This window comes from Rissa tridactyla, chromosome Z, assembly GCF_028500815.1.
Source record: "Rissa tridactyla isolate bRisTri1 chromosome Z, bRisTri1.patW.cur.20221130, whole genome shotgun sequence".
NCBI lineage: Eukaryota > Metazoa > Chordata > Aves > Charadriiformes > Laridae > Rissa > Rissa tridactyla.
This window is the reverse complement of record NC_071497.1, coordinates 69,480,408-69,500,858: the sequence shown is the minus strand read 5'-3', so window position 1 is coordinate 69,500,858 and position 20,451 is coordinate 69,480,408. Positions and strand designations below refer to the sequence as shown.

The 20,451-nt window shown below is 46.3% G+C and overlaps 1 protein-coding gene across 1 annotated transcript; it reads left to right on the top strand.

Annotated features, from left to right (window-relative positions):
• Window positions 1-1,295: 1,295 nt before the first annotated feature.
• On the top strand, window positions 1,296-11,857 carry ISL1 (ISL LIM homeobox 1). Its single transcript, XM_054186270.1, has 6 exons — window positions 1,296-1,323; window positions 2,171-2,360; window positions 5,396-5,655; window positions 7,648-7,934; window positions 9,332-9,499; window positions 11,741-11,857. Exons 1-6 carry the CDS (start codon window positions 1,296-1,298, stop codon window positions 11,855-11,857), a joined length of 1,050 nt encoding a protein of 349 aa, XP_054042245.1.
• The last annotated feature ends 8,594 nt before the right edge of the window (window positions 11,858-20,451 follow it).

Sequence of the window (20,451 nt, the reverse complement as noted above, 5' to 3'; positions counted from 1 at the left end):
GAGCAACGCGAACGGCGGAGTCCGCGGCTTGTCCCTCTTTTTTTTTTTTTTTTTTTTTAATAATAATAATTTTAAGGGACTCTCCACGGGGAAAGGCAGTTCTTCACTTTTCTCCGCGAATCTCCATTCCCAGGCAACCTACGAAACCGTCTATACACAGGACGCGTACAGATTGGGGGAGGGGGGGGGTTGGGAGGGGGAAGATCTAAAAGGGATTGGAAAACATAAATAGAATGCAGGGAGTGTTGAGAGATAATTTAAGGTAAATATTTGTACCTTCTTCGATCTCGTGTTTAGCAGAAATACATGAAGCTTTTATCCGCGATTTTAAGGGAGAAGGAGGCTGGGGGACAAACATAAACAGTCCCATTTCGTGGCTGGGGGGACGTGCCCAGCCTGCCCTGCCCTCCCCGCTGGAGGCAGCTTCGCCTGGGCAAACCCGAGCAGCGGCTCCCGCCTGGGAAAGATAAACGCCTGGAAAGGAAATAGGTGGATTAACACCACCACCCCCCCAAAAAAATAATAAATATATATATATGGGGGGTGAATATGAGACGGCGAGCCCGAGCGGGGGAAGGGGTGGAGGAGCCCGAGCGGGGCCGGGAAGGAAAATGAAAGGTGTGACGGGAGATAAGCGTCGAGGACGAAGCGGAGCGACAAGCAGAAAGTATAAAGGGAAATACAAATGAGGAGCGAGGAAAAGTTGCCTCCGAGAGAACCCGGCCCGCGGCGGCCTCGCCGCCCGGCGCTGAAATATGATAATGAGGACAGCTGCGCCGCGCCGCCGGCAGCCAATGGGCGCCGGGCAGGCGTGACGTCCCCGCGCATGACGTCAGGCCAATGGCGAGCGGGCTGAGTTGGAGCAGAGAAGTTTGAGTAAGAGATAAGGGCGAGGCGAGTGACCGAGCCGCCAGCGCCCAGTCCGGCATCGCCGCCGCACCGATCCCGCACCGCGCCGATTCCGCACCGCACCGATTCCGCACCGATTCCGCACCGCGCAGCGCGGCCGGACCCTGCCGCGCCCCCGGCGCCGCGCCGCTCTGCGCCGCGCCACCCCTTCTCTCTCCGCAGCCCTGACAGTATCTCTCACGCCGGTGGTGTTTTGTTTTGCCTTTTTTTTTTTTCCCTTTTAATTTCGAGTCTCTATTTTTTCCCTTTACTATTACTACTTCCACTTTTTTTAATTTTTTTTAATTTTTTATTTATATTTTTAGCGACAGCTTTCAAACCTACTTTGGGGTCTTAAAACGAAACCGTACACCATTTCACTGTGGACATTACACCCTCTTACAGATATGGGAGACATGGGAGACCCACCAAAAAGTAAGGCGGAATTTTTACCGTTGTTGGAATAAATGTGCTGTCTATTGTAATCGTCTCAGGCAGGCGAACTGCTAGAGAGCTGAACTTCACTTGAATGGTAGAGAAGGTGCCTTTGTTGCCGTGCCTGCATGCTTGCTGTGTTTTAACCTCGTACGTAGCCTTGTATGTTAATAGCCTGGGGTCCTGCTCTCTTTTAAAGTTTGGGGAACAGACAGGATTTTAACAGTATCTCCTGCTACGGAGCCTTAAATTCTCCTCGTTGTAGACCGCGCTGGGGCTGTCTGACTATCCAGCGCCCAGTCTGTCTAAGGGAATTAGCATTAGACTTTCAAAAGAGAGCAAGTGACAACCGTAATGATGTTTGTTCTTGCCTTCAGCCTCGAGTCCTCTCTTCCGTGGCAAAGGGCTGAATGGGAAGCGCACCTAGCCACGCGTTCATCCTTTCCAGCCAGAGCTGGAACTCTGAAAAAATGAAATCAAACATGTAGGTGCTCTCCCCGTAAGGCAAGGAATCCAAACAAGCAAACAATAACATAAAAATAAAACGACGAGGGAATTTGGAGTTTTGATTCCGTGCAAGGCTTGAGAAATTAGGACCTTCACCCCGAAGACTGTTCACATCTGCTTTTTAACATATGTTCCGCCTCCTTTCTAAGCGAGGCAAGGTTTTGATGGCATACTTCAGTTACCATCCGAAAGTGTAATACTCTTTAAAAAAAAAAAAAAAGAGAAAAAGAAAACCAACAACACTCCCAGAGTACGCCCTATAAGGGAACGACACGAAAAGTGTGTTTATCTCTGTAGGAGAGTAAACGGTTAGTCAATCATGTATTTATTTTCATTTCAGAAAAACGCCTGATTTCCCTATGTGTTGGTTGCGGCAATCAAATTCACGATCAGTATATTCTGAGGGTTTCTCCGGATTTGGAATGGCATGCAGCGTGTTTGAAGTGTGCGGAGTGTAATCAGTATTTGGACGAGACCTGTACGTGCTTTGTTAGGGATGGCAAAACCTACTGTAAAAGAGATTATATCAGGTACGCCATTTACGTTGTTTAATTCTTCGGTGAGATTTATCTCTCTCTTTTTCTTTTTTTTTTTTTTTTTTTTTTAAACTTTATAAACCTGATAGAGGCAGGAAGAGGAAAAATGGTGAGAAAGAGGGTAAAAGGCAATTGGTATGTTTTTAAGTGATTTCCCCAGAGATAGACAGGCGAGGAGAAAAGTTAGAGTCGTCAAGTTTTTTATTCCACAGATTCAAATGCAAATTTCTGTATAAACAAAACCGCATTCGGGAACAGCTAGCGACTGTGTGGTACCCTCCTGAGGATTTTGGCAGTGCATCCTGTGATTCTAAGAAAGTGGGAAATCGTAGGTAATGGAGAATATTTTCAATAGTGTAGATATTGTTAGCAACATGGAACTGATCGCTTTTTAACACAACCTGAGAAGCGCATCTCTCTGTGCTTTTGCAAAGGCATAATGGCATTCATAAGAAAGGCACTTCAAGCATGTATGCCGTAAAAATAAATACACGGGAAAAAAAAATACCCAAATAAAAACTATTTAAACTAGGCCTATCAAAACCAAAAAAGCAAAATAAAAACAAACCCGAAGTTTCCTTTATAATGAAGGATCCTTTTATGGGGAGGTTAAAACCTAGACCGAAATGTTTCTTCGCTAAAATAACTGACATTTAATCTTTTTAAATATTAACCCCTTTGGTGATATCTGACTGCCTTTTCTTTCTTATCTTATCTGTACTGATGAATTAGACAGAGCAGATCAAATTGCCCATCATCTGTTCACGAACAATTGGGTATATTTAGATAATGGAACCGCTTCCTTCCTCACATTAAAATCTGGTAACTGATAAAATGTGAGAGTTGCCAATCCTGACACTACAGAGAAACCAAACCAGGAATTTCGAGTGTGTTTATTATTTGTGCTCCTAGGTCACGCTGATCCGTTTCAGTGTCGTCTGGTGGCTTTGCCAAACCAGAACTTTGTGTGACACTGAGGTACGGACAGTATTTTTTTTTACTGAAAGTTTTGGGAGCAAGTTCCTACCTAGCCACCTAAGATATCTTTTCTAGTTTCTTTGTAATTATGAATTGAAATAAAGTATTTAAGTCTTTCCTTCTCCAGCGCACAATTCATAAGCAGATCGTTCCTTCAAGCCGTGTTGTGAGATTATTCTCAAAGTTTTACGACGGCGAAAACCAGCCCGCTCCCTCCCCCCTCTCCCCCCCCCCCCCCCCCCGCCTTTACTTTTAAACGCACTTTGGAGCCGTACTGTTAAATGTTGTCCTTTCTCTAATTTCAAATGAAAGGACAACGTTTAGACTGAGACGTGCTCAGTTACCTCCTGCTAGATCTCATCGGGAGAAATTTAAACAAAAAAAAAATTCAGCTCTTTCATGTTAATACAGAATACATTTCATTTGCTAGAATTTTAAAAGTAAGACGTACGTTATGTGCAAGTACACTTTGAATTAGACTGTGAGACAATCTATAATCGTTAGATATGTGGGCAACCCCCCCAGATTTTGTACCTATAAATACATACACTTTGCGATCGCGCTGTTCTATTGCCGTTGTTTGCTGCTTGTTTGGGATTTTTTCTTCTCAAAACCTTATGATTCGGAAATATGCAGCTCTGAATGTAGGATTAGTACACCTATAGACATAGCAGCTAAAGATGTGTGTAAATAAACATCTCTACCCACAAGCATACATCACAGCCTGTATCTCTAAAGAAGTGTTCTGGTGAGGAAATGTGTGGGGATGAATATTAGCTCGGTTTTAGGAACAGTTTTTACAGTTCTGTGGACCGAGTGCATGCGTATGTGCATGTATCTGTACATTTGCAGGAAGACGTTAATTTTACTTAATACCAGGGAGGCTGGCTAAGGAGCATTCGGTGGGAGCCGAGACACTGTGCAGTTCTAGACACCCGAGTTGGAGCATTTTCTCGTGTTCATCTGCTGATGGATGAACTGTTCCCCTCTCCTCCACGGGAGACGAGGAACCCGCCACCCACTCCAGCGTGTAATCCCAGAAACCCTTTATTTGCCGTGTGGGGCTGTCAGCGAGAAGTTGCCCTTTCGCTCCTGCGGGAGGGCTTGAGCCCCAGCTCAAGGTGGGAGCGCCAGCGGGGGAGGGGACACGGGGGGACACGGGGCAGGCAGGCTGAGGTAGGGTCAGGCTGCGGAGCCAACGCACCCAAAATGACTTTTAGCGCGGGGCGAGGGAGCGGAGTTACACTGCTATATATGTGAGCGTGTATGTATTTAAGGGGGGTGAGGGTATGCCTATATTTTTGTGTAAAATGAACCTGGTGAGAGGGGATAAAAGGCCACCCCTGTCACGTCCCAGAGGCTAAGCTGCCGGCAACCTGGACGCGCATTAAGCGGCAGAAAGTCCTGAGCGGGTTCGTCGCAAAAAATAGCAGCATTTGGTGAGGCTGGCACGTTTGTACGCGGGCAGCGGATGGCAGCTTCGCCAGCCTCGCCTTTCCCCGGTGAGCCCCGGACGGTCCAGCTGAGCCCCGGGCCAGGCTCGGTCAGGTCCCCCCCGCCGTGAGGAGGGAGGGTGAGGGCAGCGACGGCCCCTCGCCTGCTGCAGCCCGGGCGCTGGGGCAGGGGGGAGACTTTTGTTGGCAACTCCTCGGGAGGGAAGGGGGTCGCTTTTTTGTTTCTCACCCTGTTTCTCCTGCCACCTCCGCCGCCCCTTCCCTCCCCTTCTCCTTGCCTACCGGTGTGTCCGGGTCCCCACCGCCCTTTTACGGCGTAGGGATCAGGGTGCCGGCAGCAAACGAATCCGTTTTATTCCTTTCCTCTTCTGCCTTATGTATTTTCAAGGCTTGTTTAACTAGTGGATTGCGTGTGGCGCGCCTACGGGGGGCCACCAGTTTGCCCACGAGCGGGAGTGAAAACCTCTCTCTCTCTCTTTTTTCCCTTCTTTTCTTCCCCCCCCCCCCCCCCCAACTTCGCTGCCCTCCTCCTTCCCTTTCCCGTGGCTCTCCCTCCTTCCCTCCCTTCCCCTTCTTTCTGGGCTGGGCCCTGCTCAGGTTATACGGCATCAAGTGCGCCAAGTGCAGCATCGGCTTCAGCAAGAACGACTTCGTGATGCGCGCCCGCGCCAAGGTGTACCACATCGAGTGTTTCCGCTGCGTGGCCTGCAGCCGCCAGCTCATCCCCGGCGACGAGTTCGCCCTGCGGGAGGACGGCCTCTTCTGCCGGGCGGACCACGACGTGGTGGAGCGGGCCAGCCTGGGCGCCGGGGACCCCCTCAGCCCCCTGCACCCCGCCCGGCCGCTGCAGATGGCAGGTACCGCCCGCACCCGGCGCCGCGGAACCCCGCGGGGTTCGGCACCGCCCGGCCCGGCGTCTGGACAAGGTCGGGGGGGGACTCCGCCGCTTCCAGCGGGTCCCGCGCCCCCCGCGGAAAGGCGGCCCCGAGAGTGTGCGGCCGCGGAGAGGCGGCGGCGGTGGCTCGTCCCACGCCCGGGGCTGCCGCGGGTCCGGCTGCTGTGAGAAAGGTCCGCGTACGGGGTGCGCGGCAGGCGGAGACACCTGCGCAGGGTCCGCACCCCCGCAGCCTGTGTCCCTCCTGCTCCCACCGCGCACCGGGTGCGGCAGTCTTGTGTGTCCCCACCTCCCCGAGCCCAGTGCAGCCCGCAGCGTTGGTCGGAGAGGGGCGAGCCGCTGCAGGGATCCGGGCTGCGACCAGGCACAGATCCTTCTGCCTCCGGAGCGTGTGGAAATGCTGTTTAAGCACTGGTGGAAGCGGGGGACGAAAAGAGATAGACTTCATAACTACAGGCGAGCTCTTAGGCTGTAATTTAAAACTGTCAACAAGTTAATCTTCCGTAATTGCCTTTTAAAGTGACTCTGCCTTCTTGTGATTTGATGAGAATTTCATCTTAAAACTCAGCACTGTTAACTTCAGAGTCTCCCCACCTTACTACTTCACTTACACTTTTAGTTCTCCACGCGTACATCAGATACTCAGATACGCTTAGCTTTAGGAAGAGGCACGTCTCTGAGGCAAACTGGGCTGGACAATACAAGGTTGGCCAGCTTTATTGCTGTGCAAGTAACTGTAGCTCTAGAGGTTATTTACAAACACAGCTATGTTTAAACGGGCTCGTTTCCCGCTTCTGAGCCGCTTTCAGGTGACATATCTATATATAGGGAGACATAATCCCGTCTCTGATCATGGCAGAATTCTAGAGAGGTTGTGCATGCTCCCTATACAGTGTATGCGCACGTTTCCGAAACGCATATCATGTCGGCAGGTACAATACCCTTAATATTTGAAGCCTTCGTATTGTCTGCATCGCATTTGCTGATGTGTTGTTATAATCAGAAGAGTCGGAACCCGACTGTACAAAAGCAAGCACTTCTGAACACTAGCTAGCCAAAGTTTTAGGAAAAAAAAAAAAAGGTAGTGTTTTTATTTTTCCCTTGACTTTGTCAAATTACATTTAGATAGCTACAGCTACACAATACACAGAAGAATAGCAGAATCATTACAGGAATACTTGTAGCTCTTGATATGACGCTACCCGTAGGTTAGCATTTCTTGGCCGTTTCCACGAGTTGCTAGGCTTTTTTCCCTTTTAAAAAAACTGGAGAAACATTCGTATTTTTTAAGTATTCATCAAAAGTCGTCATAAATTCACCTAGCACCTCCAGATCCTAAGACAGACCCCCGATTTCCGAGCTCTGGGACACGGGGCTCTCACGGGATTTTCCTCCACGGTCACGGTGCAGCGGATTTGGCTTGTTTTGCTTTGATTTGGAAGCATCAGACTGCCGGGAGCTGTTGCACGTTGCCTCTGGCTAAGCTGAGCTACAGTATACAAGAAGCAGACCCGAACTGTGATTAATTTAAGAAGTATTCTTTCATTAATTTTCGGGCCAAAAATCTGTTTTGGTGATTTGTCAGGAAATAAATACAGAAACCCCTCCCCCTCCTTTCCTAGCGCACGCACACCTTAGCGAACTTGCCCTACCCTGTCAAGTCTCATACAGGTTCAAGCTTCTGTCGTTAAAGGGTTTTAGGGGGGGTGGTTTGTTTTTGCAAATTAATTGTCTGTGGAGTCAGAAATGTCAGTACTGTCACTCCACCAGCGCATAAAGCAGAGGAGGCTGCAGGAGCTCTGATAGATCTGACTGCTTGAATGGCCTTTGAAAGAGGGTTCATCACCCCCCACTCCCGCCTCCCCTTGTCCCACCGGTTTAGATTCAGAGGCTCTGCAGACTCCCTGCTTCCTACTCACGGGGATCCTGTTCCTCCCTTCCCCTTCCCTTACAGCAGAACCTATCTCTGCCAGACAGCCAGCTCTGCGCCCCCACGTCCACAAGCAGCCCGAGAAGACCACCCGAGTCCGGACTGTCCTTAATGAAAAACAGCTTCACACCTTGAGGACCTGCTACGCTGCCAACCCCAGACCCGACGCCCTCATGAAAGAGCAACTGGTAGAAATGACTGGTCTCAGCCCCAGGGTCATCAGGGTTTGGTTTCAAAACAAGCGGTGCAAGGACAAAAAAAGGAGCATTATGATGAAGCAACTTCAGCAACAGCAACCCAATGACAAAACTGTAAGTGGCTTCAGCCTCTGACCGCGCTTCCCAAAGAGAAACGCCTGGGCTGTGTCCAGCCCGCACAACCTCTGGGGTGGGTTTTGACGCTTTTGATTTTGCGGCAGCTCCCTTAAAACAAAGAAAATGATAACTATTATCCGCTTGTTTCTGCTGTCAGTGCAATTAAAAGAGACCGCAGCGAGAAGCCGATATAGGCTGCTCAAGCGGACACATGTCTTTTTGTGGGGCTAAGGATATGCAGTGGATTAGACTAACTTCTCTGCAGCATGAATTGGGACCTGCAGAGCTTATGGGATGTAATAAACCCAGCCTTGTGTAATATTTAGATTGCAAATGCAAAGGACTCATTGAGGGGAAAATGACGCTTTTTTCCTCTTCAATGATTTTACGCAGGGGTAAACCCAGAAGTAAAACCCAGGAGTGAAAGGTAAATTTGATATATACTACAACGTGTATGTGTGTGTTTTTCATGCACTTATTGCAGAAAAAAACAAGTGCAATGCAAAGGTTTCGTAATTACCATCCTGGTTACAGGTTAATGTATATATAGTTCTTGCGCAGAAATATATTGAGCTCTTGTCTGCAGGCATATGCACGTGTGACGCAAACAAGCAGAAAATGCTGGATTCAGCACAGCAAACTGCCTGTCCCCATTTTAAGCCAACTTTTTTTTTTCTTTTTGTCTTTTTTTTCCTGTTATTAGTCCACTTGAAGAAGAGTCTGTTATTCTCCCCCTGTATATTGACTGACCAGAGAATGACTATTAATTCATAAGGCTGCCTAGTTAAGTGGAATTTAAGGAGTTTCATTTTACCCTGTTGGAATGCGATAAAACACGATGTTATTAACTCGCCTGAACAATCTATTCGTCGAGGCTTGGAGTTATTTTGTACACAGTGTCTGCGCCGCAGGGTATACTGGGAGGGTTTAATTTCTCTTTTTTTTTTTTTTTTTTTTTTTTTTTTTTTGGAAAGAGCGTGGTACTGACGTACCCCAGGTTTGCCGTGCAGTGGATATACGATCCAGTTAAGGTCAGGCAGAACAAAATCAGCCTGGATGCGACATAGAAAGGCAGCGTGATTAACTGTTTCTTGTGCCGAGCGGTCCATCGGCAGCCGAGATATTGTGGTCGTGTTTAAGAAAGCTTGGGGAAGAGGGGGTATGCCTTGAGAGAAACGGGATTAAAGGGAAAGAAAGTAAACTTCCACCGTGAAAAATCCAGCGGGTAGAAATAGGCTGACCTAGAGGCAGAATAGAGCAAGACATTCACAGCAGATTAACAAAGCAAATACAAGCGACTGTACAGATAAGATAGAAAGCAGTTTATTGACTCTGCGCTTATATACAATAAAGTTAACCAAGCTCATTAACATCTTTTGCTGGGCTGTTTACAGAATATCCAGGGGATGACAGGAACTCCGATGGTGGCTGCTAGTCCGGAGAGACATGACGGTGGTTTACAGGCGAACCCGGTGGAGGTGCAGAGTTACCAGCCGCCCTGGAAAGTACTGAGTGACTTCGCCTTGCAGAGTGACATAGACCAACCTGCTTTTCAGCAACTAGTAAGTGTCGATTCCCAGCCGGAGCAGGCCAGCCTGTACCCGGGGCAGAGCAATGGGGGATTCCCTCCACGGGACGGATGCCCTCAGAGAGCCGTGTTTTCCTGAAATTGCAAGGTGGGCATTATAGCACTCTGTGAATGCAGCAAATTGAAATGGTTTAATAGGGCTTGGGGCAAAATACGACCTCAGCGCACAGCAGAGCTCTCGCTGAGTGGAGCGGGCAACGTGTAAGGCCCGACCCAGGTCTGAGACTAACTCAGCTCACATCCTGCTGAAAACCGAAAGCACCTCTTCCCAGAGAACTAAAACATTCTTCACGTGTCATTTAATTCTATGCACATTTGTGAAAGCAGTTTCTAAAATTCCCCCCTCCCCCTGCTTCAGGCCAACTTTGCTTTTATGCGATAGGGTGGATTTTAAATATATGATTGCAGTGCCGGCCCGCGACCTTGTTTTGTCACACAAACATGAATAGTTTAATTCCATTTTTGAAGCCCTTGTTTTAAGAATGTGCCTCTAGATATAACTTCATATATATATATGCACACACATATATATACATATATACACACAAATATATACATATATATATATAGCTTACATTAAACATTGTGCTTTGGAAAGGGAATTGCTAGTACATATTCACGTGAAAAATTCAACAGTTTAATAAACTGCCTTAAGCGGAAAGAAAACAGACCTTTTACAATAAATTCTGTTCTTAACTCACTTCCTTATGCCTACGTCATTTGGCAGCTCATATGGGACCGTATCATCTACCATTCTTAGGCCCAACAAGGTGAATTAAGGACAGAAGTTCAGCCTTAACTCAATTTCCTGGCCTAACTGTGTTAAAACCAGACCTTTAAAATAATAAGGTACGTTGTGTATGGTTTTTCAGTGATTCAAAATAATACTTAATGATGAAAAATTAACATATAGACCCTTTTTTGATCCCTTGGGCATTTTTTTTAACATGAAGCAATGGAAGAGGAAGGTTTGCAGCCGTGTCTGGAATTGTTTTCAGACCTTTTCAGTTTAGTATCATCCTTTCTTGCAGGATCACTTTTCTTTTGCCCAGTGGCAGGCTGCAGTGTGTTTCCCTCCCCTGGCACACTGTGCTTGCTCAGGAAGCTGTAGCACAGCAGCAGGGCTGTTTGCATCATCTTACCTTTAGATCAACCACTGGTTTTCCTGCTTTAATCAAGCTGTCAAACAGACACAAGAAAAATTGATCTCCTTCGGCTGCCTTGCTTATTGTGCCTTAACAGAATAGAAGACTTTAAAAACCTTTGATGCAGTGAGTTTTTGTATGGAGTGGTTCTAAAAAAAAGAAAAAAAAGTAGGATGGAAGATAGATAGCCCAAATACACACACATATAGGTAGATAGGTCATTAGATAGACAGATGAATATTGATATATATTGGACATGATGTCTGTTACTGAAAACAGTTAAAATAAAGACTAGTGGATGGAACAGACAGTTCATTGACCGTTCAAGGCACGTCTTTAATCTAGAAAGGGCCTTAATCACAGGATCGGCCAGCTCAATAGGTGCCAAAGAAATGCTTTTGGATTAGCAAAGCTCCACCCTTCAAATCATGCCCTTTCCCAACGCTGCTCCTAAACTAACGGGAGCCGCGGGGCACATTAGGATGAAGTGTGACCTTTTTTATCAAACTGACTCTCGTTAAAAAGAGATAGCACCCACTTCAAATCACGAAAGAAGAGAATGGCTTGTTTCAAATGCCTTCTGCTCCTGCATGTTTCTTCCAGGTTTATTTTAGTATGTGCACAAAAGGAGAAAAAAGTAACCTTGCAGTTTCGTGTCAAAAAAACACATGCACTCTTAAATAATTGACTAGAACATCCTGTTGGGATTCCCACTCTTGCAAGACAGGGAAGAAGGCCTCATTAACAAGTTTGTTTGTTTATTTGCTTGATTTTTCAGTCTTTTCTCTTTTTTTTTTTATTTTTTTTTTAACCTGCTTTTTTTGTTGGGGATTTGGCCAAAGACCTGAAGAAGATTCCTGTGAAGTCAATGGGGAAGCTAAACAAAGCAACAAACAGTGACACAGCCTCTCGTGGAAATGTATCAGGCCGTTTCGCTGCATGCCTGTGTATTAATTTTTGCAGTCTTCTTTGCCTTTGCCTGCTATTTTTCTTTGATTGTTACAGTTGTAACAACACTTCTTATTATTATTTTTCTTCTTCTTCTTTTTTTTTTTTTTTTTTTTTGGCAGGTTAATTTTTCAGAAGGAGGACCTGGTTCCAATTCTACTGGAAGCGAAGTAGCATCAATGTCCTCTCAGCTGCCAGATACACCCAACAGCATGGTAGCAAGTCCTATTGAGGCATGAGGAACGTTAATTCAGATTTCTGTTGTCGTTGTTTCTGCCCTTACCCTCACCCCTGCTGGAGAAAGTGGGAAAGTGATCGCGTTGGGACTCCGAAATTTAGGGGGGAAAAGTATTTAACAACCCTGTAATGAACCTAGCAAGAACCACTCCACGAAACGAACGGAGTCATGTTTGAAAAGACAAGGTAATATGGTAGCAACACTGTGAAGACAATCATGGGATCTTACTAGAATAAACACACACAAAAAAAAAAAAAAAAAAAAGAAACCCCGCGCTATTCAATGATCAGAGGAGGATCGAAAAGACGTTTTCAAAACGTAAAGGATTTGTACTCGTGGATCTCAAAAAAAAAAAAAAAAAAAAAAGAAAAAATCTTTTGACTGCACATCTTAGAGAGAAACCAAGGTAGAGGGGCTTTCTACCCAGTCCCTCCCAATCTGAATGGTGCTGTTTCTATATTGGTGATTGCCTTGCCAAAAGGAGCTCCAGTAGGTTTTCCATCATCAGGAAAGAGACGATTTAGTCCTGCATTGTTGAAAGATTCATTGCAGGAAGGTGGAGCTGCATTGGTTTGCAATGTTGTTTTTAGTTGACTCTTAACAAGGGGATATTTCCTGGGTCTCTTCCAGCATGTACTGTAGCGCGGTTTTGGTTTTGTTTGGTTGAGATCCAGTCTCTATTAAGTCTGAACGATTAAAAATAGGTTTTTGAATTCATCTTTAAAAACCAATTTATAAAAGCATTGCAACAAGGTATACCTCTATTTTGCCACAAAGCGTCTCGGGATTGTGTTTGAAATGTGTCCGTCCAAGAACCTTCCCTTCCCCCAAAGATGTGTATAGTCATTGGTTAAAACGACTGTTTTTCTCTCTCTTTCTCTCTTTTTCTCTCTCTCTCTTTCTCTCTCTTTCTCTTTCTCAATAAAGAGAAAAAAGTTAAAAAAAAAGCAAAAGAAAAAAAAAGAAAAAAATACTTTTTTTTGTTTGCTCTTGCATTGCAAAATTATAAAGTAATTTATTATTTATTATCGGAAGACTTGCCACTTTTCATGTCATTTGACTATTTTTTTGTTTGCTGAAGTAAAAAAAAAAGAAAAAAAAGAAAAAAAGAAAAAAAGAAAAGGTTGTACCGTGGTCTTTGAATTATATGTCTAATTCTATGTGGTTTTTGTCTTTTTTTTTCTTAAATATTATGTGAAATAAAAGCGCCATATGTAGAATTATTATATCTTCAGGACTATTTCACTAAATAAGCGTTTGGAATAGAGAAAATAATAATAATAATATTAATATTAAATAATGAACAAAGTTCCCTCTTTTAAATATTTACAAGTTAGCAGCTAAAATACCTGAAATAAAATATTGCATGCAAAGCAGGTCGTTAGTGAATAAAAGGAGTGTGATATTTTATTGCAAGTATTAACGACCAGCTTGTAAATTTCCATTTCAACAACTGTATCAGGGCTAGTTGGATGCCTTAGCTTTCAATCGATAACGTTAGAAAGTCTCTTGTTGCCCCCCAACCCTTGCCCTTAAAAGTGATATTACTCTAGGCATGATCTGACATAACGTTAAGACATCTAAAGAACTAAGAGCTCAGGCTTTTTGCTGAGTTCAATTATTTTTTAAAAATAATAAAAAGAAAGTGCTGTATACCAAAGCCTCGTTGTTGAGATTGTTGAAGTGACCTGTATTTTAAGTATAAGCTCCTGATAAAAGGGACGCTTTTTGCTTAACAAGTCAAGTATGACCATTATTTATCAGTGTCTGCTGTCAAAACGCTTGAAAAATGCTGCAGGAGAAAAATTTTGAGGGGATATTGCTGTGAAATTGCACGAATAGTGTTCCTTATTTTCTGTCGACTTCCCTCTCTTCAATCCCTCTTTTCTTCCTTTTTTAATTTGCGGGGGAGAGGGTGGTGAAAGCTAGAAATGAGGGCGATTTCTTGGGGAAAAGTAGAAAGAAGAAAAAAACCAAACCCATAGGAAAGGGTTGGTTTTGCTCCAGTCTGAGTGCTCCCTGTGCTCCCCGCCAGCACAAGACAAAGGCTGGTTTTAAAAAAAACCTTAACAACTGGAATATACAGAGATTTTTAGTCTGACAAAGACTAAAAACTGCATGATGGTTACTCCTAACCCTAATGTTTTCTTAACATCACCTTCTTTTCCCTCCCTCCTCACCATCTCAGCCCACCCTGAATAAGCTCAGCTATAGAGACAAACCATTTCGACAGTACAGAGAAAATATTATTAATAATAATAATAATAAAAAAAAGTTAAAAGTCTAATACAAGGATTTCAATCATCCTGATTAGAAACTGGATTCATTTTGTATGCTCAAGTGTAATACATTTTTGAGTACTTGATAAATATTTAAATAAATATGAAATCTACCTTAAACTGTGTCATCAGTAACCCTTGTGTTTTCATGCAGGATCAGAGGCTTGGTACGACGCTTCGGGGGGCGGGAGGGAGACAGGGTGTCATTTCTGCCCGGTGGTCTAACGTGTAAGTTGTTCGAGTCACTCTCAGTGACGGGAGGCTGGGAGGGAATAGCGGAGGAGGGGGAATGGGGAGTTTGGAGACCGAGTACTCCGACTCGGGGGGGGTCTTTAGTTGGCGCTGAGAACCTCTAAGGTCAGGGCAACACGGGGGCCTTTGCGTCCGCCTTTTATCGCCTGGCAGCTAACGCGTAGGTAGGAAGCGCGGCCACTCCGCGGGGAGAGGCGCAGGGTTACACCGGGGTGGGGGTCACCCCGCGGGAGAACAACCTGTGCGCCGGGGCGTTCCTGAGAGCCCTCCCCCACCTTCGGGCCGGTGAAGCTCTGTCGTTTCCAAGGGTCATGGAAGAGGGAAAGGCGAGTTTTGGCTGCCGATCCTTGCGAGGGGGAAGCCCACCCCCGCCAGCCCTGCGCGGAGCCGGGGCTGCGCTGCGCGGCGCCCCGCGGTCCCGGCGCGCCCTCCCGGCGGCTGAGGTTGCCGTCGAGATAAGCGGCCCACCGGGGGGCAGGGGTTTGGGTTTGGGCTGCCAAGGGAGCGTCTTGCTCCTGGAAACACACAGGGCAGCGTGCTGTGTGAGGGCTGCAGCCGCGATCCGACCCCTCGGTTCCGCAGCGGGCTGCGGGCGGGAGCCCCACCGGGGATGTTCCCGCACACACACCTACGGCCGGGATCCTACCTGCACCCCCGCGGGGGCCTGAGCCCCCTCGGAAGGCTCGGGGGGGGGGTGGCTGTTGTCGCTGCTGCGGCCTCAGGGATGTCCGCGTTCCCCCGGCCGCCGCCGCCGCCCCGCTCCGGCCCGCCCCTCTGCGCAGACCTGCGGCCCCGGGGTCACCCCGCAGCCTCCCCCCTCCAAACTTCAGTTAAACAAAACCCGTCTTATTTTAAGACTAGCTCTTTTTGCGTGGCGCAAGGGGCTTTTTTATGGCCTTTGGTTCCCTTTTCCATTTCATATATTTGTGGCGTATTTCTTCCCTTCTCCGAACCTTGGAGTATTATCCGTTGTGAAGCAAATAAAGACAAACTTTAAAGCGGGTCCCTCCTAGTGCCTTCAGGAGAGCACCCTTCCTGAGCTCGGCCGGCAGGATTCGTGCAAGCAAGAGAAAACATCTTCATCGTGAAATGCGTGTCTTTATGGTGCTCTGTGCAGGTTCCTTCTCTGGTTCCTCTTTCAGATATGGGCGAGGGCGGCAATTAGCAGTCCCAGGTCCGCCAGTTTTCTTCTTGCTGCAGCCTCTTTTAATAGTGTCAAATAAGGTCTGTTACAGCCTGTTGTAATTTCTCTGAGAATGTTTGTACACACAGAGGCCAATATTCAAACTGTTCTCGTTTCAATATTTGTACCAGGTTAATTAACTCTCAGCATCTCCAGCCAACGTAGCAGTGAGACACACAAGCCGGGGACGTGAATTCCAGCGTTGAGATCAGTCGAACATCTCAACAGTAAGTGTTTGCCTTTATATACATAGGTATACATACATATCTTAACATATCCACGCTGAGTCACCCAAAAATGGGCAGCGGGGAAGGAATGAGAGCCCCCCAGGCGGTGCTGGCCCTCGAGTCGCCGCAGCCCCAGCGCAGCGCCCGGGACGGAGCCGGAGCCGGAGCCGGACCGGGTTGCGGGTCCGCAGTGCCGGGCGGGTTTCACGGGGACCGAACCGTCCTCACCCCCTCTGCAAGCCCGAAACGCCGACAGCGTTTTACGGTGCGAGGTGCCGCAGCTGGGGGCTTTGCGGGCTTCAGCGGAGCTGTAAGTAGTTAATAAAGGGGCTGGAAAGAGATCCTGTTTACTGATTGTTCCTGATTGTTGTTTTCTTGATAACAGAGCAAGCCACTGAATGACTGTTTGAGCTCAGGCGCCACAAACATAAACTTAACAGCTCCCAGTGTGCCGGCCCTGCTGGAGGATCACTCCTCACCTCCCGGGACTTGTGAAGTGCAGGCGGAGAAGGCAGCTCCCAAGGAGCCAGGCACCACGGGGGCGGGGGAGGCTCGCCTCTATGGCCGAGCTTTCCATATTGCACGGTATCTGCCGTCATTAGCCAGCGGAAAGGGGTGAAAAATTAATGGGTGCCTCTCCCCGAGCCCGCTGCCCGTGCCGGGGGTCGGGGCAGGCTCTATGCGCCGCTCTTCGCAGCATCCCAGATGAGAGATGCGCCTTTTTATATTAGGCTACTGTTTTGTTTGAATGTCGTCGAATTTTTCTTGCGGCGGGGAAGTGCCACCAGCCAGCGCCCTGCGTTCGTCCGGGGCCGGGGAGGGAGGGAGGGCGGCGGCGGCAGGGAGGGCGCGCAGCCCCGGGGTCTCCCCGTTCTCCCGGGACCGGCAGCAGCGGGGCAGGAAAGCGGCCGGGCGGCACGGCCAGCCTCCGCCACGGCGGCAGATGTATTAATTACCTGCAGCCCCGGCTTTCTCGGGGGGTGTGTGGTGGGGGGAGAGAAGGAAAGAGGAAGGTTGCAAAACAGGATTTTTGTGCGTCTTTTTTTTTTGTTGTTTTTTTTTTTTTTTTTTTTTTTGTTTTCTTTCCTCCTGGCAGACAAAACAGGGTCAAGGTGTGTTTGTCGGGGAGAGAGAGAGAGGGCGGAAAAGTTTTCCAGAAATAAGTGACACGAACCAAAGCAGAGCTCGGCTCCTATCTCCCGTCCGACCTTGGGCGGCAATGGGAAGAGGAAAACAGGGTGTTACTGTGGCTTTTCTTTAGGAGGGCTGTTCAGGTCGGTAGATCTCCAAGGCTAATCCAAACAACCCGTTTGACTTGTGAGGTCCGGAGTCTAGACAGAGCTGGTGGCTCGGCGGCTCCTTATCTGGTTTTGGAATCAGCCAAAAGAGACTTTTCTTAATGTCCACAGCAGCACTGGGATCTGCCGGGGCCGGGGAGCCACCGCACCTCGCAGACAGGACAACAAATACACCCACCACCTGGAGGCTTTACAGCCCGCTTTGTTGTTCCCGGGCCGCCGCGGCCCTGCCTTGTCCCCCCCCCAGCTGCCCCCCCTCGCGCCGGCGGGCTGCTCAGTAAAACCTGCACCCCGTTGCAAAACCTACACTCCGCTGCTGGCCACCGCAGCTGCTCCTGTCGCCCCCCGGGCACCGAGGGGCCACTTCTGCGGCAGGATATGGCAGTGGGCACTCGAGCCCTTCTGGGGTCAGGAGCCCTGCTTTCCCCTCCGTGCCCTTCGTCTCTGTGTGCGTGTGTGTTTGCCGCTACTGGTATTTATTTTTTTTTCCAGTTGAAGTTTTACAGAGAATGGGAAAAAATATCCAAATTCCCTCTTGTTCACCAACATTAAGGAATGATCGAAGCAAATCAATTAAGAGAGAGGAAGTCAGTTTAGATACAAGATCTTCTTTGGGAGCAGAAAATTGCCTTCTGTATTAGTCCCTTTATGCTGGCTTTGTGGATATTGCGAGCTGTAAAGCTTGTTTGAGGCGGTTGGGATCAATAAAAGCATTTAACTCAATAGCAAGCAGCATTTTGGAAAGTAGGGGAAAAGAGGCATCTTTTATTTGGATGTCACTCTTTCTATTTATTCATTTGTTTTCTTGAGCCTTCAGATTCTCCCGATATGGTGGGAGGCTGCACGGTGGGTTTCCAGGTTTCTGAACGGTGCATGAGCCCGTCCAGCATCTCTGCCGTGTCTCTGCTGTAGCTCAAACCGGTTTGCTGTGAATCTGTGTAATTCCCCTCCACACTCTATGCCGCTTCTCAGTGCGGGTTTAGTTCAGGGGCATGATATCCCATTTTGGAAGAAAACAAGCTGATTGCTGTAACTACGATGCACTGATATGCTATTTGCGGCGGATATTGTAATTGAGTCTGCTAATGTGGAATTATGAAATTTGCCAGTGGGTAGGACACTTTCTCTTGCAGTTTAGAAGGTTTGTGGGTAAATACAGTTTTCTAGATTTAGTAGTTGCAAATTTCCTCATGTACAGAGCAAATTATATTGCAAAGCTTTTGTAATAATTTTCCATTAAACCCATTTGAACCATTTTAAACTCCCCAAAACTCAGCGAATTCAGGATCAAGAGAGCAACATTTACCCAGAAAAAGGAATCTTAACCATGATCCTGGTACTCCTCTTTTTTTTTTTTTTTTTCTCATGGGTAAAACTTTGTGTTTATTTTTAACTGTCACAAATACAAGGTGTTGTTTGAAAAGTGTTAAACTTAGCAGGTATATAGAGATAATACTGACGTGTCACTGTGCATGATAAAGTAAAATATGGTGGGAATTAACTTGAAAAGTTTATGAAGGTTTTAACTACAGCCCATAAATTAACCTTTTTTACAAAGATACAATGATATGTAGAAGATCTTACAATATATATGTTACTTAAAAAATACTCCGATATTTGGAGTGCAAACATTTTTTCCCCAATGTGAAGACACAAACTGAGGTCGTAGTCGTCGAAGAGCTTACTGTAAGTAATCTGAAGTAATTAATATTAGACCACTCTAGTGAATCACAAATTGCAGGAGCAAACTTTCTAGTTTACACAGGGCCTTCTGTGAAGGTAGTGAAAGATTTGCTGCTAACCTCTGGTGAAGCTGGAATGTGTAGCTCCAAAGGCTCAAGTCCAGTTCTCACTGCAGTTAGTAGCAAAAATCCTCTAGACATGGGGGTGTAAAATCAATGCAGTGATTTTGTAGGGAAAAAAGCAATTTCCTTCTCACCACCCTCATTTTTTTCTGTATTTGACCTTAAGTGGCTGCATAATTTTCTATTACAAGAGAAAAATCCTCTTAAGCTATCGGTGCATCAGTAAAAACATCTTGCTTGGTGTGGTAATGAGAAACAGGAGGCAATAGCTCATCTGAATGTACAGAATATTATAAAATAAAACAGCCACTCCCCGCCTCACTTACTGCTGCATAAAGGAGACTTCGTATGTTGTGAATTCTGGGGCAGGAGACTACATACAAAGTACTTACATTATATTTTACAGCAGAGAACTCTTAGCAAAACTTAACATAATTACCCCCACACAAGCTCTGATGTTCTAATTTATATGTATTTCACTTTCATGATATGAAGCAAGAAAGTTTTTTCAGGATTTGGCCCCACCAGTGGGACCCAAATTCAGGCTTATTCTGAGCCAGGCGGCTGCCAAATTTGCTGTTGTAGAATGATCCCAAACTTCGTACACAGCATGGGATTTCAGGTGTGCTAAAGCTGCAGGGTTTTCTTTAGTGAAAATTAATTGATAATAAATGTATTTTTTTACTTTACTCAGATTCTTTTTCTGCAGCAAGAATTTAATGATTTTAGCACGTGAAAGGCTAGAGCTTTTTTAGTTATTCAAGTAACCTTGTTCAGGGTTGGGCCTTTTCGGGCAGAAAACCCTGGATAGTTCTGATAATTATGAGGAGGACGGAGCACTTAGTGGGAAGACACTGCAGATTGTTGTATCGCTTTAAATGAAAAGTGTTTTAGTCCGGCATCCATTCCAGATCTTAGTAGTTTACTGGTTAGTATAAACTGGGAAAACAGCTATCTCCCAGTGTTCATACAGCAGCAGTATATTCAAGACATTAGACATGTCTTCTTCATTGCATCTTTTAAGTGCTAGTTTTTAAAACCTCTGTTCTTATAGTTCACTGTTTTTCTTCTAATTAATTAGTTTTCAAGGCATCTTTGCTTGTCATTCCAGTAAGTGTAGCTGTTTTATGCCCTGATCTTAAGGTTTTTTTTCTGAGTAAAGCCCCAATGGACTCTTAAGAGAGTCACGTGTCCTCAAATCAGTTGAGCCCATCCCGTTTCAAAGTCAGTGATCTCTGTCAATTACATAGTGGCAAAGGCAAGAACAGTTAGATTTTTGCAATGATGACCACATATCATATTTCTATGTGCTAACAATGCTATTATGAGGTACCTCAGAGCAGAAGAATTGGTCATTAAAGTAGTGAAGTGAACTTTCAACATTTGGGATCTTGGTTCCGCAGTACGTTGGCTCTTCAAAACTGATTACATTAGGGATATGTGTTTGTAGTTTTATTATAACTTAATCATTATCACAGAAAAAAACCTCAAAGCCACAAGATTAAGAAAGACAGATACCACTTCTTACAACTGTCGTATCAAAATTATTCT

Excerpts from the sequence above, each read along its gene's own strand:
- ISL1 (XM_054186270.1), top strand. The coding sequence starts at position 1,296 with ATGGGAGACATGGGAGACCCACCAAAAA. Across the intron at positions 2,361-5,395 it reads TGTAAAAGAGATTATATCAG|GTTATACGGCATCAAGTGCG; the intron begins GTACGCCATTTA and ends GGCCCTGCTCAG. Across the intron at positions 9,500-11,740 it reads AACCTGCTTTTCAGCAACTA|GTTAATTTTTCAGAAGGAGG; the intron begins GTAAGTGTCGAT and ends TTTTTTTGGCAG.